Raw genomic sequence first — 17,467 nt, forward strand, 5'->3', positions numbered from 1 at the left:
GCCACATCACTTTTCACACTGCCTCCCAGAGCACTCACAGGATCTCAAGCAGCTGCTCTCCCTGGAGCAATGTCCGGGCTGGGCTGGCACAGAGCTTTCTAAAATCTCTCAGGACTCTGATGATCCTTGTGGGTCCCTTCCAACACAGGATATTCTGTCATTCTATGAAAATCATCCCTGCACAATAATAGCATGCCTGGGGCTGTCTCTGCTCTGTGTTTCCCCGTGCCTGCCTCAGAGGCCTTTAGAGACTTTGAGGAACAAACAGCACAGGACAAATGGAACGATAAAGGGAAGGAGCAGAGCAATTACCCAGAACCAGCCAGCCCAGGGCACAGAAGGACACCAAGGCCACGGCACTGGTGGCACAGAACGTACTTTTCTTACTCAAGGTGGTCAGTGTCATAAGGAAATGGAAGGAGGGTAAAGCAGAGGCAAGGCTTTGCCTGGATGTGACATGGAAAGCAGCGTGTCCTGCCCTGGAACCCTGTTGGAGTGACTGTCCCCATCACTCAGGGCTTTCCAGGCCTTGGCTGCTGCCCCCGATCCTGGTCACTGGGAATGTTAATTTGATGTTACCCATCAGCGAGATGTTAATGCTGATCCCATCCCCTTAAGGAGAGCAGGTTCCTGTTCACAGCCACTGGTCCCGGTGTCCCCAGAGCTGTGTGATGGGAGCACGTTCTCTGGCTGGCCTGGGCTGGGGACGGTCAGGGCTGGGACAGGGTGATGGGACAGGAGCAGCCTCCACAGCACAGCACAGCACAGCACAGCACAGCACAGCACAGCACAGCACAGCACAGCACAGCGCTCTGATTTTGGCTTACAGCCACCACATCCTCCACACCAGGCGAGGTTCGGATTGGACACCGGGGAAATTTCTCCATGGAACACGTTGTCCACCCTGGCACAGGCAGAGTCCCCATCCCTGGGGGGATTTAAAAGCCGCGTGGATGTGGCACTCGGGGACACGGTCAGTGACGGCCGGGTCGCTCTCGAGGGGCTGTCCCACGCTGGGTGACCCTGCGGTGGAACACTTGCTGTCGTTCCCGCAGCCCCGGGCTGTCGCACAGGCGGGCGGGCACCGCCACCTGCCGCGGGCCCTGCCCGGCCCAGCCCGGCCCTCAGCGCCGCCGGGCCCGCCGGGCCGCCGTAGCCGCGGCCGCCCCGGAAGGGCTCCGGTTGCCATAGCGGCGGGGCGGGGCGCGGGCCATGGCGGCGGTGGGGCCGGGGTGGCCGGCGCAGCCAGCGGAGCCGGGCCCGGCCGGGTCACAGGCCATGGCCGCGGAGGAGCCGGAGGAGCCGGGCCCGGCCGGGTCGCTGCGGCGCTGCCTGGCGCGGCTGGGCGCGCTGCGGGCCCGGTCCGACGGCGGCGGCCGCCGCACCGAGCTGCACCTGCTCTTCGACCAGCTCATCTCGGAGAGCTGCGGGCCCGAGCCCGCGGCCTCGCCCGGCCCGCAGGTACCGCGGGATGGGCACCGGCACTGCCGGCTGTGTCCGCGCGGGGAGGAGGAGGCGGCCGTGCCGTGTGGGAGCGCACGTGTGGCGGGGCAGGGCGGGGGCCGCTCTGGGGACGGCGTGATGCGGCTGTGCCCCGCCTTGCCCATCCCCGTGCCCATCCCCGTGCCCCGCCGTGCCCTCCCCGTGCCCCGCCGTGCCATTCCCGTGCCATCCCCGTGCCCATTCCCGTGCCCATCCCCGTGCCCCGCCGTGCCATCCCCGTGCCCATCCCCGTGCCCATCCCCGTGCCCCGCCGTGCCCTCCCCGTGCCCCGCCGTGCCCATCCCCGTGCCCCGCCGTGCCCATCCCCGTGCCCATCCCCGTGCCCCGCCGTGCCATCCCCGTGTCCCCTCCTCGGCAGCCCCGAGGGTTGCAGCCCGCGTTCCCCCCGCTGCGGGCGGGATGTTCCCTCTGCCCACCCCCGGGCCCTTCCCCGGTGCTCTGAGCTCTGCTGCCCTGTGCCGAAGCGCTGCCCGGTGGAGATGTGGGTGAAACCAATGAGTGGGACTCGGCAATTTTCATAGTCTGATGTTGGAAAAATAGTAATTTTTTAAGCCTTAAAGCAAGCCCTTAAAGCTGAGCAGTCTAGATAAGTGGCATGGATACTGCTGCATTGGCAACACACAATGCTTCATTATTCCTCTGGTTTGCCTTCATTTTATTTCCAAAGCAGGCTTACTTTACACTTTGGAATTAATTGATTTTTGGACACTACTGTTCTGTTCCTTGATCTAACTTGCTATATTTTTCTTGAGCCATTATTGCTGCCTTTGTAGTCCCTAGATAATAAACTGAGGCTTTCTCTTCTAGGATGTTTGTGCTGTGCTTGTCCAAGCCTGTCAGTTGGTTCCCCTTGATCAGGAACATCTTGTCAGCAAAGTCTGTCAGCTTATCCATCACTTACTCAACAGATATCAGGTAGGAAGAGTTTGGTCATGTCCCTCAATAAGACAGGGGAGCTCTGTCTTTTTCCAAGGCTGTGGACCCAACCTTCAGGCAGAGTTTCTTGGATTTTCACTGTATTACTTATTCTTAGGTAGCTAAGGCTCTGATCTGGTTTTAGCATGGTTCCTCATAAAACTACCTCCCAGTCAGAAGTCTGGATACAGTCTTGGTTTTAGGACACTTGTACAGATTCATCCATTTCTGGTCAGGTGTGATCTCTGCTGGTGTGTGATTTTAACAGCCAGACCACCTGCATCTCTGACCAGTTTCTCAGAGTTTATTGACTGCAGCAGTGAAGATGACGTTTATCTTGACCTTTTCTGTTGTGACAGGTGATGGTCGATGAGCAGAACTTGAATTTCCTTCTCTCCTACTGCATCTCTGCTCTGAGGCAGTGCAGCTCCTGGACACATGTTGAAATTCTGCAAGCCTTAGCAGCTCTTGTTTACAATAATGGGCCTAAGTGTCAGAAGGTGAGTGAAACAGAGAGAAAGTAACAACAAAAGTATTTGCACCACTGCTGTTCGTGCTTTATTTTTTCCTGAGAGAAAGAATAAAAAAGTTCTCAAATTGTGTTACCTTTCATGCAAAGATCAGATCCCATTTAAATAGTGGGTGATATTTATTTATGATATTTATTTTAAATTTATAAACGTAAATATTTATTTAAGTTGAATTTCAGTTGTATTTATTAATAATTATTATTCCCATGTGGAATACTCTGTACCTGTAGGCTGCAGCCGTTGGGATCACCATTAAATAAGAGGACAGGCTCAGCCTGCAGGCCAGCCACCCTGTGCCTCAGGAGAGCTTGAAATTGCACATAACTCCCTGGCCAGGCTCCACTGAGGATGCAGAAATCCATCCTGTAACCAGATCAGGGCTCTCTCTCGGTGCTGTGCAAAGCTGAGGCTCTCGGGTATCCATCCTGTGTGAGCTCCTTGTTGCTGCAGCTGACAGTGTTTGGAAAGCTGAATCCTCCTGCTGTCAGCAGCTCGTGGCAGCTTGCAAAGCAGTCTCTGCTGTTGGGCTGAGCATGGCGTGGTGATGCTCACAGCTTGGGAGCTGCCAGCTTGTGTGGGCTTGTAGCCCATGGAGTGGCAGCAGTTTGGTGCAGCAGTTGTTCCTAGCTTAGCTTCATGTCTGGGAAGAGAGCATAAACTGGGACTCAGCTGAACTGTGCTCAACTTTGTCCTTTCTCAATACAAAATAAGAGGACTTAAGGAATTAAGGTTTTCATGCTGTTTTTTATAAACATAAATCTGTCTCTGGGATCTGAAATTGCAGCTGAGAATTTTTAGGGTTTGTTTTACCTCTCATTATCGTGCTTTGATTTTTGATTGGTAATGAATTCAACTAAATTTCACCAAGTCAGGTCTGCTCTGCCCATGGTGGTTATCAGTGGGTGACCTCTCCTTGTCCTTGTCCCAGCTCATGAGCCTTTCCTTATATTTTCTCTGCCCTGCCCATCTGAGGGGCAGTTTTGTTGGGCACCTGGTGTCCAGCCGGGCTCCAGCCACCTCCCATGATGTTCAGCCCCCAAACACCAGGCCCAGGAGGCTGAGGGAGGAGCACTGACCCCTAATGGCTTCTGGTGGTTTGTTTTCAGTACCTCCCGGATCTGCTGGGCACAGCTGGGCTCCTGCTGCAGTTCAGTGACCCTGCCCAGCCTGACGTGGAGCTCAGGAGGGCAGCCGTGCGCAGCATGGCAAACCTGTGTCTCAGGTGTGTACAGCCCTTCTCAGGGGGGTTACCAAGTGCACATCTGCCAGCACAGGGCCAGCAGGGTGTGGTGCATGAATTGGGAATGCAGAGCTTTGTCTGTGCATAAGCCCCTAGCTCTCAGTCTTGCAGAAATAATGTTACGGGGGTTAGTTTGGGGAAGAAGAGAAAAGCTTTGTGCTGTCTGGTTTTTCATGCAGAAGGTTTCCTTTTGTCCTCTCTGTGGTAGAGCTGGCCCCTTTCCATCAGCCATCCTCCTATCTGGGGCTCTGCAGGCTAACAGGGGTCTTGGGTGGGACTTTCTGAACCTGTGGACAGACTGTAAACCAACCTTGTGTCTCCTCCTGCTCTAATTTTAGTGTTCCTGGGCAGCCATACCTGGATGAGTCCTACAGAAGTGTCTGTTTTCAAACTTTCCTAAGTGTTCTGCAGTCTTCAAAAACCACTGATGTGGATGACATCACTTTTTGCATGGTAAGTGTGAGTCTAATTGTCTAACATACTCTAATTAGAAGGTTGTGCTGCTGGAATATATGGAATTTGGAATGTTATCAGTTAAGATTTTAATAGTCCATAATTTATCATATTACTGTCCCAATTGGGCAAAACTATAACTGCCTAGAAAGTTACTTGAAAGATGTGAACCGGTGGCGTTTTGGGAAGGAAAAGTAAGTAATTCTTTATTTTCAGTTACTGCAAAGTGCACTGAAAGGTGTCCAGTCACTTCTCAATGGGGGGAAGATGAAACTGATGCAGATTGACCAAATTGGAGCTCTTCTGGCAGTGTTAAAGGTAAATCCTTAAATCCACCTGGAGGAAGAGGCAGCCACTGGGAGGTTCCAGGTGCTGTTAAGTGGGAGTCTGAGCATGAGGGGAAATGGAGTGTGAGATGTTAAAGAAAAATAAACTGAGTTTTTCTCACAGCATCTTCACTGCACTTCACACAGCAGAGTGTGAGAGGAAGATGGGAGGATTGGGGTTTTTTGGACCTACTTAAATTCCTTCTACATGTAGATGGATTTCAGATGTTGCATGGAGATGTTATACATGGGAGAGGCAAGACCTGGGGGAAGGAGCACAGCTGGAAATTGGTGAATTCAGTAAATCTGTGCATGAGAAGAGGACAGAATGCTAACCTTTGTGTTCCTGTTGCAGAAATGCATGTTCCATGGGCTGCCAGGACTGAGCATAGAGGTGCCCACAGCCCTGTACCCTGCTCCTTTACCTCAGTATGATAAAAGGTCCCCTGTCAAGCAGGAGCAGTCAGAACCAGCCACCTCTAAGCAGACAGGGGTAAGCTGGGCTGCTCCTGGTTCTCCAGGCTGTTTGTTGTGTTGTGTCATACCTCTCATGGTATTGGTGGCTCTTCACATCCTGAGCATGTGGCACATTTAATTCTTTGCTTCCAAGGTGATGATTACAAATTCTGCACTGACTAAAATTGCTTTGGGGACTCAGGTGACAGGAGCAAGTGGCTCTGCAGGGCTTGGCTTTCCTCAGTTAAGCTCTGTGCAACAATTATTCATCCAGAGCCAAGAATTCCTGTCCTGCAGGCACGGGATTGATGCGTGCAAACTCGCCAAAGCTTTTGATTTTATAAGTCACGTTTTCTTTCCTAACACTTGCACAATTGTTTGACTCTTTCTTAGGGAAGTCAGGTTCATTTAAGACTGATTTCTTGCCTCATCTGTTCTGCTCAGTCCTTCTGCAGGTTATTTTTTAACGTGTGAATACTTTGGATTACTGATTATCTGAAAGACATTAGAGAAAGTAGAGTTATCTAGTCATGTTGACTTGTTTTTATTTAGGTGCTGGAAAGGAAGGTTAGTGTTACCTACTGTAAATCTAAAAGAACTATGGAAGTATTTAGTGTTGTTCTTTAATCAGTTTTGTGTGAAATATGATTTTTAGCTAAAAGTTTCCTTGGATATATTTTGCTTTACTGATGAAGAAGCCAAAGGTTAGTTTTTGAGACTATTCAGTTATAACGTAGCTATTACTGAAATTTTGTGCCTGTTGCTACTAATAGGCAGAATTTAAAAACTCAGATACTAAAGAGTGACGTGTGTAGAGTATTGCAGAGACATGTAACTGTATGTACTTATGTATTCATTAAGCATTGACTAAAAAAAATTAATTTTTTGTCTTAGAGCCGAAGAAAAAAGTGCAAAGGGAAGCAAAAGAAGGGAGAGTTTGGGGAAGAAGGAAGAGAAGATTCAAGGGATGCAGGAGATGAGTCGGTGCTGGGAGCAGACATGCAGAAGTTGCGCCTGGGGGATGTGCAGGGCAGCCCTTGCCCTGATCCTCGGCCTCGTGTGTCAGACGTGTGTGCTGGGAGGGATCCCCCGAGCTGCCAGCCCTGCAAACGCTTCAGCAGCAGCGAGTCAGAGTACTCTGACACTGAAGGTGGAATACAGGGCAAAGTGAGGTGACTGCTGTGCACAGAAACACATGGATCCACAGAACCCTCCCACAGCTTCCTTTGTTCTTAAGCAAAACTGCTGAGGGAATCACTTTCCCTTTTGATTTATGAGATGGTGCGAGAAAATGGGAGGGCAATGATTTGTGTTGGTTTGGAAGTAAATTCATTCTTCCTCTTCCTGTTCTTGGTCCTAAAGATTTCCTCTCACGGCCAGCCACTAATACACATGAAAGAGGTGGAGCCCATCCCTTGTCCCTGCTGGTTTCATCCATCTTTTTGTTTGTGTTTAAGGTCTTACCAAGCCAATGTTCGCCAAGGGGCTCTGGCCTGTTTCCTCTCCACTATAAAGTCAATAGAAAAGAGAGTTCTGTATGGCTACTGGTCAGCATTTGTTCCTGATGCCCCCGGTATTGGCAGCCCCCAGTCTGTGTCCCTGATGACTATTGCTCTAAAGGACCCTTCTCCAAAGGTGAGGCACTTCTGAGTACAAAAATTCTTCTGTTTTCCCCCATTAATCCTGGGAGTTGTCTTCACTGGCCTTCAGTAAGTATTTGGCTAATGCCCATGAACTAAATAATTGGCTAAGGAAACAAAGGATTGGTTCTGTATTGCCTAAAGTTATGAAAAAACCATAGCTGGAGTTGAATTTTCTCTCTCTACAGAGGATTTTATATATTTTAAAATTCTCCACCTGCTCAAAGGAGGTGTTAAAAGGTATCACAAATGTTTTATCATTTCAGACACGTGCCTGTGCTCTTCAAGCCCTCTCAGCCTTCCTGGAAGGTTCTAAGCAGTTCCTGTCTGTGGCTGAAGATGCCAATGACCACAAGAGAGCTTTTACTCCCTTCTCTGTCACCATTGCTTCCAGCATCCGGGAGCTGCACCGCTGCCTGCTGCTGGCCCTGGTGGCAGAGTCCTCCTCTCAGACACTGACACAGATAGTCAAGGTACCTGCAAATGTGCCACATGCTCCCACTGATCTCTGGATTCTGTTCTGAAGAAAGATTGCACAGAATTGCTGTTGAGGAGTGAGGTGGTGGTGGTGCCAAACAGACCTTTGTCATCTCACAAGAGTTCCCTGAGTCATCGTGCAGAATCATGGAATCACAGAATGGTTTGGTTGGAAGGGACCTTAAAGATCACCTTGTTTCAATCCCTTGTTGTGGACAGGGACGCCTTCCACTAGACCAGGTTCCTCAGAATTCCATCCAGAGTCTGGGGGTTTCTTTTCTCTTCAGTTCTCAGTTCTCTTTTTTTCTGCACTTTTTTAGTCTTTTTGGAGCTGAATTAACCTATAAAAGGATTCTGAAGGTTCACGTTGACTTTAAAACTGGAATCCAAATTGACAAATCCTTCCGTGGGCTATCAAAATTCCTTGGTCTTTGTGTCACCTCACAGTAGTTAAATCTTTGTTCTTGGGAATCAAGTTTGTATCCAGTGTTCACACAGCAGATAATTGGGGTGTTTTTTTCAGGTGCCCTCAGATAATGAGCTCCCTGAGTGACCTAAATTACAAATGTAAAAACAGACCTGTTGGAGGCCAGGCTGACATTGTAACCAGCACCTTTCTCTGTTTCAGTGCCTTGCAAACTTGGTTTCCAATGCACCCTACAGCAGATTGAAACCCGGGCTGCTTACCAGGGTGTGGAACCAGATCAAGCCCTACATCTCTCACAAAGGTTTGCATTCTCTCTGCTGTATCCTCCCCTCCTCTGTGCTCCATAATTCAAAATTCAGTAGCAGAGGATGGTTATATGTTGTAATCTATCTGAGGGAGGATGCGGGGCCATCAGTGAGGTTCTAATGGAGCTTTTTTTGCTCTTTCTTCTCCCCCCATTGTCTCTTGCAGATGTCAACGTTCGAGTTTCCAGCCTCACCCTGCTGGGAGCAATCATTTCTGTGCAGGCACCTTTGCCAGAGGTGCAGCTGCTCCTGCAGCAGCCCAGCTCCTCAGGGCTGAGCGGCAGCGGCAGCGCGACCCCCGGGCGGGAGCAGTGGAGGAAGGCAGTGCCCTGGGCAGGGGAGAGCCCCCAGGGCAGCCCTGCAGGCTGTGAGCAGGGGAGGAAGGCAGTGCCCTGGGCAGGGGAGAGCCCCCAGGGCAGCCCTGCAGGCTGTGCCCCCCCTGAGCCCTGCTGGCTGCTGCGCCTGTGCGTGTCCCTCATCGTCCTGCCCCGCGAGGATTCCTGCTCCGACAGCGACACCGCCTTCCCGGCCCTGGGCAGCGTCTACGAGCCGTGCCCCCTGCGCCTGGAGGCCCTGCAGGTGGGAGGGCTGCTCCTGGCTCCCACCTCCCTTGGGGGGTCCCTTTGCTCCCTGCTCTCTCAGGAGATTTCTCACTGATTGCTGGTGCAGTGCGGCCGAGCTGCTGTGGCTCAAGGAGAACGTTTCGGTCCCGTGGCCACAGTGTGACCGCCCCACTGCAAGGCTGCAGTGAGTTCATCTGCCTGGGGTTTGTATCTTCACTGCAAGCCTGCTGCAGTGAGTTCATCTGCCTGGGGTTTGTATCTTCACTGCAAGCCTGCTGCAGTGAGTTCATCTGCCTGGGGTTTGTATCTTCAGTGCAAGCCTGCTGCAGTGAGTTCATCTGCCTGGGGTTTGTATCTTCACTGCAAGCCTGCTGCAGTGAGTTCATCTGCCTGGGGTTTCTTATCTTCTGTGTTTTTTTCAATATTATCTGGGGGTGTGTGCTGGCAGACTGTGAGTCTTCCCCGTGCAAACTCCTCCATGAAGAATCCAAATTAAAGTTTTGGTGGAAAACAGTGGGGAAGAGCCCTGCAGTCAGAGAACAGTCTGCAAGGAGCTATGGATTGACTTAGGGAGTACCTGTGGATGCTGAGGCTTGGCTTTGTTTTAATTCATGTAGCCACAGGAAAGGGTAAGATTTAGTAACATGCATCCCAAGAATTCTCACTCTTTTTCTGGAGCAGTAAATATTTGTTAAATCCAGGTTCACAGAAGGCAGCAGCAGTGTTACAGGAGGTACAGCATGTCTTGCTCTCAGTTTTTTTGGCTACAGGAGCCCTCACTTACACTAAATAATTCATGGCCTTGCTACCTGATCGTGCTTCTGTGGCTCTTCTTTGAACAATAAAATGGAACAGGGAGGCTTTTAATCAGCTCTGGTATTCCAGAAGTTGTGCTGCAAGGTGTATCTGTTACATCAGAGCTCAGTAGATGGTGCCAGGGTTGATTAGCCCATTCACATCATTTCAGTGTGTAGTTGGGCTATTTTGGGTAAACAGAAGGAAGAAATGCTGAATGGAATTTCTTTTGTCTGTGTTTAGGTGTTGGCTCTTCTTGTGAAAGGTTATTTCCCTATGGCTCAGAGCTATTTCCTGGGACTTGGAGAAGTGGCTTGCAGATGCATGGAAGAAATGGATCCATCCATTCAGCTTCATGGAGCCAAAGTAAGAGCAGGAGACACGTCAACATTGTGTTACCAAGTCAGTTTTATCTGTCTGTGTGCCTTGCCAATGCAGATGAGTGGTGCTGAATATTCAGAGCATCTGTGAGTGTGATACAGAAATGCAATACCCTGACTCTTTGAGAAATACACCTTTAGCTTCCAGTCTTGAAGTCTCAGCAGAATTTTGTTGCTCTGCTGAGTCACCAGGAAGCTTGGGAAGTGCAAGGACCACAGCACTGGTGCTTCCCTGGCTGAGCATGTGCTGGGGCAGGGACTGGACTCTGTGACCCAAAGATTTCCTCTTTGTGCAGTAGTTTGTTATGCTGTGCTGGAGACTTTGTGTAGGAAAGGCTTTTCCTCTAATTCCAGTACTAGCAGGGGCAGAACAGCCCAATCCAGTGCAGAATCTTTGCCTTTTGTTCCCTGGGTGAGTAGATGCAGGTTCTGTAGCTCCATGAGTCATCCCTGATGAAAACCCCCTCGCTTTTTGTTCTCTGTAGCTTCTGGAGGAGCTGGGCACGGGTGTCCTGCAGCAGCACAAACCTGACTCCCCCACTGCCCCCGAGCAGAGGGTGCCTGTCAGCCTGGTAAGTGTGAGATTCCACCTCACTGAGCTCCTTGCCTGCCCTCTGCAAAGTCCCTGGCACACACACAGACACATAATTGCAGGGAGGCAGGAAGGGACTCAGACTGCAGCTCTGAGGATGCCAGTATGGGCAGTTTCTGGAGGCTTCCTGCAGTCACTTGGCACTTGTTCTTGTCTGTGGACAGGTGTTTTGGGGTTTATTTCTTTTGCATGATGTTAACCCTGTGTCTTTGCCTCTCCTCTTCCCAAATCTTGCAGCCTGCTGTAGCTCAGAGCTGGAAGAACAGCACTGATTTTGTGTGTGTCATTACTGCTGCATAAAACTTTCAGAATTTTGGTGAATTTGCATGGTTAAAGTGCCAACCTATTTTCTGGCTGGTCAAAAGTACAGAGAGTGGCCAGAACCACAGTATAAGTGAATTTAGAGGAATTAATTAGCTGGTTGTTGGCTGAGTTTGCAGAAGCTGAGTAATATGGGCCTGTTTAAGTCTTCCTTCTGTGAGCAGAAGACAAGCTTAAAAATTTCTTTGGCTCATGCTAAGCTTTGAGCCTACAAGACAGGAAATGTGTTCAGTAGCATCAGGTTCCTGTTACTTGCTAGGAATGTAAATTGTCAGGCAAGTGAAAACACTCAGCTGTGTGGATTCAGGAGTGGGATTGCAACTCTATTTAATGAAGTTTAAATTCAGCATATGGTGATCATCTTTAAGACAAGAATTTAGGCTTAATTGCTGAATTTAGAAGATAAACCTGGCTGCTTCTCCTGCAGGTTGTGACCTTCTGGACAATGATGTTAAATGGGCCCTTACCTGGCACCCTGCAGAACTCCCCCCATGCCACTCTCCAGACAAGTGCCTGTGATGCCCTGTCCTCTATCTTACCAGAGGCTTTCAGCCTCCTGCAGGTAGGAGAACACACCTTTAAATGTGTTTTTTTTAACCTTTGAGACTTTGTCCTTGTCCACCAGGTTACAGTAGTGTAAAGCCTTTTAAAATTTGCCAGGAGAAAGTAAAGAAACCTTCCCCATTTTTTTTTTTTCTGAGCATTGTGACTGTTGAAGGCTGGAAAGGGCAGTGTTGGGAGTAATCAGCCTGTCAGAACAATTAAACTGTGGGTCACAGCAGCTGTTTGGCCCTGCCATGAATACCCAGCCTTGGCAGTGATGCACAGGAGATGGAGGACAAGGATTTCATGGCTTGAGGGAGGGCTGAGGGATTGTTATTCTGCTGATTAATCCTTTGAAGAGCCAGCTGAGCCAATAGCCAGGGCCCGATGTTGTGCACCCATTTGCATGTGTGTTTTTTCCCTTTGCAACATGAAATATGCTTTTAAACATGAAAGCCTTGGCAGTGGATCCCCCCTGCATTGTGCAGCTCCTTCTGTGTCACTGTGCCCTTGCTGGGGAGTGCTCTGCCAGATCTCATTTGCCCAGGAATTGCTGCTCCAGCAGTATCTCTGGAATTCTCCGAGTACAGCGTGTACTTCATCCCCCTGTACTTTGATCCCATCCCCTCTCCTGTCCCTGTGGCCAAGTGGGGCCAAGTCAGTGCCCACTCTGACCTTCTGTCATGGGCTGGTGAGCTGACAACCTGGCCAGGCTGAGCTTACCCTGTCCTGGTTAACGAGGGCACAGAGGGAGGGAGGCAGGAGCAGCCCATCCTCTCTGAGTTAGCCCTGATGGGCCATTCCTTCTGCTGTGGATGAGAGCTGATACTCTGATTTCCCTCTTGCTCTCAGCCAGCAGCAGAGATCCTGTGTGCTGGAAGCATTCCTGTTCCCTGGGTGGGCTCTGAATCACTCCTCAATTCACTTATCTAGAGCATGCTCTGCCTGGGAGCTCCTTCAGACACAGGGTGCTTGAGAGAATTTGTGTGTCCCTGTGGGACAGAGCTCTCCTCAGCCCCCCTGCTGCCACTGCTGCTCCTCTGGCAGATCCTGTGTGTCACCTTGCTGCTCCTCTTGCAGGGTGACCAGCAGATCCTGTGTGTCACCTTGCTGCTTGGCCTGAACCACAGTGAGAACCCCCTGGTGAAAGCTGCTGCTGCCCGTGCCCTGGGAGTCTACATCCTCTTCCCGTGCCTCAGGCAGGTCAGAGCCAGCCCCTCCCTTCTTCTGAGCCATTCTGGGATGAACCATAAGATGTGGAACAGGGATTTGTTTGCAGTTAATTCACTTTGCTTTTGGCCTGTAGTGTATTTATAGTTTTCCTGACTGGCTCCAGACCTGCTCTTGCCTCTGGTGTGAGAGCAGAACCAGTGCAGCTTTAAGGGAGGTGAATCAGAAGAGAGAGGGAAAGGAGAGAGGTCAGGCTCTTCCCAAGCTCTCAGGGATGGAAGCTGGATGGGTAGGTTGGCACAGAGGAGCTGCAAGAGGTGAGGGGGAGCTGGGATGAAGGGAACAGCTCTGCAGTGCTCTGGGGAGTTTGGTGTTGGACTCGACCCTTGAGGTCTTTTCCAACCTCCAGGATTCTATGATTCTAACAAGTTTTTAATGGGAAGCTTTCAGTTTTGCTTAAAACTAAGAAATAAAGCTTATTTGGAGGAAAAAAAAAGATTTTTTTTCCTACAAAATATCATCGTAGCTTGGCTGAGCTGGAAGATTAGTTTTTACAATGTAACCTTTAAGTGAATGATTTTAATAAAAAAATATGCAGTAGCTGACTTTGGAGTTTAATTCCAAAATATTTTGAAAGAAAATCCTTTACCATAGGCACATGTAATGTTCCATAGAAGAGAAGATTAGACAGGCAGCTCAACAGGGAGGTTGGAGAAGCAATTACTCTAAGAGTGGGATTTGATGGGTGTAAGGTTGGCAGTCCATGTAATTATGTTAAAATCCAAAGTAATTAAATCACCAATGGAATTAAATAATCCATAGGAGCTTTTCAGCAACAGCTACCCAAGAGTGGTGGACTTGGTCAGCATTCAGGCTTGGGCTGTTAATTAAAGGTCAGGCAAAGCTGCAGACAGCACCATGAGCTCGTTAGAAGGTGTCACCTAGAAAAGTAAATGAACAGAGCTGGTCTCTCTCTCCTTTTCCCTGGAAAAAGCAGAGTGTGTTACTCAGAAAATCACCTGTGTTTTGAGAACCTCTGTTTTTGCTTTGGCAGGATGTGATGTTTGTGGCAGACACAGCAAATGCCATTCTGAACTCCCTCCACGACAAGTCTCCCAACGTCCGTGCCAAGGCAGCCTGGTCCCTGGGCAACCTGACAGACACCCTGATCATCAACATGTATGTGACACACCCTGCCCTGTGGGTGTGAGTGCCCTGTGGAAAGGGTGCTCAGGCACTGGGGGGCTGCCCAGGGGCGTTTGGAGTGCCCATCCCTGCAGGTGTCCAAGGAATGACAGGAGGTGGCACTCAGGGCTCTGGGCTGGGGACAAGGTGGGGATCAGGCACAGCTGGGACACTGTTTGAGCATCCTGTATCCATCTGGGAACACCTTCCACTATCCCAGCTTGCTCCAAGCCCTGTCCAGGCTGGCCCTGGACATTTCCAGGGATGGGGCAGCCACAGCTTCTCTGGGCACCTTCACAGGGATCAGTTTTTTTCTAATATCTGATCTAAACCTACTCAGTTTGAAGCCATTCCCCCTTGTCCTGTCACTCTAAGGACAGACTCTTTAAAACTTTTCACTTTTCAGTTTTCCATTTCTTGTGTGTTGCTTGGAGTAATTACATGGTTCCTTTACTTTCAACATAACACAAGTAAAATTAATAAATATTTAACCCTTCCTCAAGCCAGAGACTGAGGGAAGCCCAACCTACTGTTACATTTTTAACAGGAAAATAGTTATCATATATTCCTGCTGCAGAATTGCCCCTGAGCCATTCCTTGCCCTCTGTTTTTTATTACAGATTTAACCATTGCTAACCAGCTTTCTTGCATTGATAGTTTGGTTTTAAATTAATAAACATAGTGGTCACATGCAGAAAGGTCTGCCTTACATATTAGCCCTCTAAAGAGTGAAGGTTGTTCATGGGCCTTTATAAAGGGTGGTATCACATCTGTGGGGATGGAGCAGCCCAGCTGGGTGTTGACAGGCTGGTTCTCCTGCCAGGGAAACCATGGGACAAAGCTTCCAGGAGGAGCTTTCTGATCTCCTGCTGCTGAAATTGCTGCGGTCTGCCACGGAAGCATCCAAGGACAGAGACAAGGTGAGGCTGGGGTTGGTGCAGTTAATTAACCCCTGCATTAAAAACAGAAAAGGAGAAAGGCCACAGTTACTTTAGGTCTCTTTGCCCCAGTGCTTGGGGGGAGCTGCAGCTCAGACCCTCCCCTCAGGGCTGCTGTTCAGAGGGTTCCTGTGTCGTTTGAGTTGCTGGGAATTTGGCTGGGCTTTTCCACGGCACAGGGGTTTTGGTTTGGTTTGTGGCCAATTGCAGAGAATGATCTTTCTGGTGGCATTTAGGAAGACCCAGTGTGATTCCGGCTGTGCTCCTTGCTGGCTCTGAGATGATTTCACAGCAGGCTTCAAATCAAACCGCCAACAAGCCTGAGAGGTTTTGGTGTGTTGCAGGTGAAGAGCAACGCTGTCCGTGCCCTTGGGAACGTGCTGCATTTCCTGCAGCCCTGCCACGTGGCCAACCCCAGGTTCAGGGAGGCCATCGAGGAGTCCCTGCAGGCCCTGATTGCCACGGTGGGCAGCGAGGCCACCATGAAGGTGCGCTGGAACGCGTGCTACGCGCTGGGCAACGTCTTCAAGAACCCTGCTCTGCCTCTGGGTGAGAGCCTGTCCCCTGCCCCGGGCTGCCTCTGCACCTGTGGGGCTGAGCACATCATCATCTCTGCTGCCACTGGGGTGGACAAGGAGGGGGGAAGCCAGTGGAGCTGAGTCTGGCTGTCACAGCTTTCCCAGGGCTCTGCCCAGTGGAGCAGACTCAGCTCCTTCCAGTGCCAGTGCAGGAGTAGCTGCTGTGTTCAGCTGGGTCTGTCAGGAAACAGTGTGAGGGTGGGATTATAGGTGTGGATAAATGCCAAATGTCCTCTGGTAAAATTTCAGGAGATTAACTGTTTTAACTAATATTTCATTTCATAATCCTTGATTCTCTCATTTAAACCACAATAAATTCAATAAATGTCAGCCCATTAAATATTCAGGAGACATTTATAGTTTTGCATATTTTGGCTGATTAAAAACGGGGTTTTTTTGGTTTTTTTTTTTTTTAGGAGAGGCTCCTTGGGCCACTCAGGCTTTCAGTGCCCTTTCCTCCGTGGTCAAGTCCTGCAAGAACTTCAAAGTGCGGATCAAGTCAGCCATGGCCCTGTCCATCCCCAGCAGGAGGGAGTGCTACGGCTCCACAGAGCAGTTCTGCCAGATCTGGAGTGCCTTGGTGGTGGCCCTGCAGAGGAGCGAGGACACCGAGGACTTCCTGGAGTTCAAGTACAGCTCCAGCCTCAGGAGCCAGCTGTGCCAGGCTCTGCTGCACCTGCTGCAGCTGGCCAGGAGCACAGACCTGCCCCTGATTGGGAGCAGCCTCCGGGAGCACGGCCAGGCCATCAGGCCCTACGTGCTGCAGTACCTGAGCTCCCCGGGCCAGGAGAGCGAGGCAGGAGCACACACGGACCTGGCAGAGAGGGAGAGAGGACTGCAGGGAGCCATCGAGCATCTCAGTGCCATAGAGAGAGAGCTGCAGGGCAAGGCCAGGGTGAGGGTGTCCCTGTACCTGGAGGATGTGCTGACACACCACACCAATGCCACGGAGCTGGCAGAAGCTTGAGGGAAATGCCCGTTCCAGTGACCAAATCTTCCACAGGGAGCACAGAGCTGTGTTCTCTTGCACAGGACATCCAGAGGAACAGTTTCCTGCTGCTGATATTAAGTATTTTGTTTCAGACTTTATTAATAATGCCTCGAGGACTTCTTTTTTATATTATTACTATTTTTTATTGTGGTGTTTGGGGAACTCTGCCCTCCCTGGGGCTGGTTTGTGCACTTTGCTGTCACAGCGTCTCCACTTGGAAAACAAACGCCTTTTCCTCCTCTGTGTGTTTTATAAAGCTGCCTGTTCCCTCAGCTTATCTCAAAGCATTTTGTTCCTATTGCTGCAGGATGCAGAATCGTGTTTGTTAAGCAGGGGACTGGAAGAATTTTGTTTTTCAGAGCACTGCAAATGTTGTCACTCTTGTGTTCCTGCAATAAACCCAAATATGCCAATATTTGAAGAAAGAGCAAACAGCCTTTGCCTTTAGCTGTCTGTGTTCCCAGTGCTGTACACCTGGCCTGAGCCTCCCTGCTGCCTCCACTCATCCTGTCTTCCAAAAAAATCAGAATTCCTTCTTTCCAGGTGGCTGGTACTGTGCTGCCTAAGCCAGAAAATTCAAAGTAGGCTCTCCAAGGCTGGAATTTTGGCTCTCCAAACACCTGTGTGGGAGGTGCAGGGGTGTTCTGACAGCACATGGATTCGTTTGGTTCTGGAGTTCTGTCTCCTTCCATTCCTTCCCGCTGGTGTTACTTACTCTGTGTTTGCTCTGTGCTTACTCTGCTGATAGCTGGGGGGGTGCTGATCTCTCTGATGTTGCTGGGGGCAAATCAGCAGCTCCAGGAATGAGCAGGGCTCTGGGGCTCTCAGAGTTAAGTGCCTGCTGTCCTAACCCTGGGCTGGATGTTTGAACAGAGCTCAGTGCAAGCCCTGCCTGTCGTAAAACCTCTGGGGGATACAAAATTCATCTGCTTTGTTCTTCCACCCTCGCTGCTGGTTTCAGCAAGTGAGGCCTCAAGTGCTGAGAGTATCCAAAACTTCCTGGAGCAATGGAGCCTTTTCCAGGGCATGGATGGATGGAGCCAGTTCTCTGCCAGGGATGAGTTCTGCTGCTGTACAGCAGTTCTGTGTGTGTGATCAGGCTGGAAACCCTGAGATGGAGGCAGAGCTGAGCATCCCTG

The 17,467-nt window shown here is 50.3% G+C and overlaps 1 protein-coding gene across 3 annotated transcripts; it reads left to right on the top strand.

Annotated features, from left to right (window-relative positions):
• Window positions 1–1,212: 1,212 nt before the first annotated feature.
• On the top strand, window positions 1,213–16,743 carry HEATR6 (HEAT repeat containing 6). 3 transcript variants are annotated; one of them, XM_050981901.1, is made up of 21 exons: window positions 1,213–1,461; window positions 2,311–2,418; window positions 2,778–2,918; window positions 4,055–4,170; window positions 4,527–4,641; window positions 4,858–4,959; window positions 5,323–5,460; window positions 6,318–6,595; window positions 6,881–7,058; window positions 7,330–7,536; window positions 8,169–8,268; window positions 8,439–8,593; window positions 8,657–8,851; window positions 9,874–9,996; window positions 10,496–10,582; window positions 11,351–11,485; window positions 12,547–12,669; window positions 13,691–13,815; window positions 14,645–14,741; window positions 15,104–15,308; window positions 15,754–16,743. In XM_050981901.1, exons 1-21 carry the CDS (start codon window positions 1,213–1,215, stop codon window positions 16,302–16,304), a joined length of 3,528 nt encoding a protein of 1,175 aa, XP_050837858.1. In that variant the 3' UTR covers window positions 16,305–16,743. The 3 variants fall into 3 exon arrangements, with proteins under 3 accessions (XP_050837858.1, XP_030088737.2, XP_050837859.1); XM_030232877.2 differs by having other exon boundaries at window positions 8,439–8,851; XM_050981902.1 differs by having other exon boundaries at window positions 8,439–8,851; window positions 15,104–15,247; window positions 15,754–16,199.
• The last annotated feature ends 724 nt before the right edge of the window (window positions 16,744–17,467 follow it).

This window comes from Serinus canaria, chromosome 19 (assembly GCF_022539315.1).
Source record: "Serinus canaria isolate serCan28SL12 chromosome 19, serCan2020, whole genome shotgun sequence".
Lineage (NCBI taxonomy): Eukaryota > Metazoa > Chordata > Aves > Passeriformes > Fringillidae > Serinus > Serinus canaria.

Bases quoted from the DNA above. Each gene is read 5' to 3' on its own strand.
- HEATR6 (XM_030232877.2), top strand. From the start codon at position 1,213: ATGGCGGCGGTGGGGCCGGGGTGGCCGGCGCAGCCAGCGGAGCCGGGC. The intron at 9,997-10,495 runs GTAAGAGCAGGA...TGTTCTCTGTAG, and splicing joins TTCAGCTTCATGGAGCCAAA to CTTCTGGAGGAGCTGGGCAC. The intron at 14,742-15,103 runs GTGAGGCTGGGG...GGTGTGTTGCAG, and splicing joins CATCCAAGGACAGAGACAAG to GTGAAGAGCAACGCTGTCCG.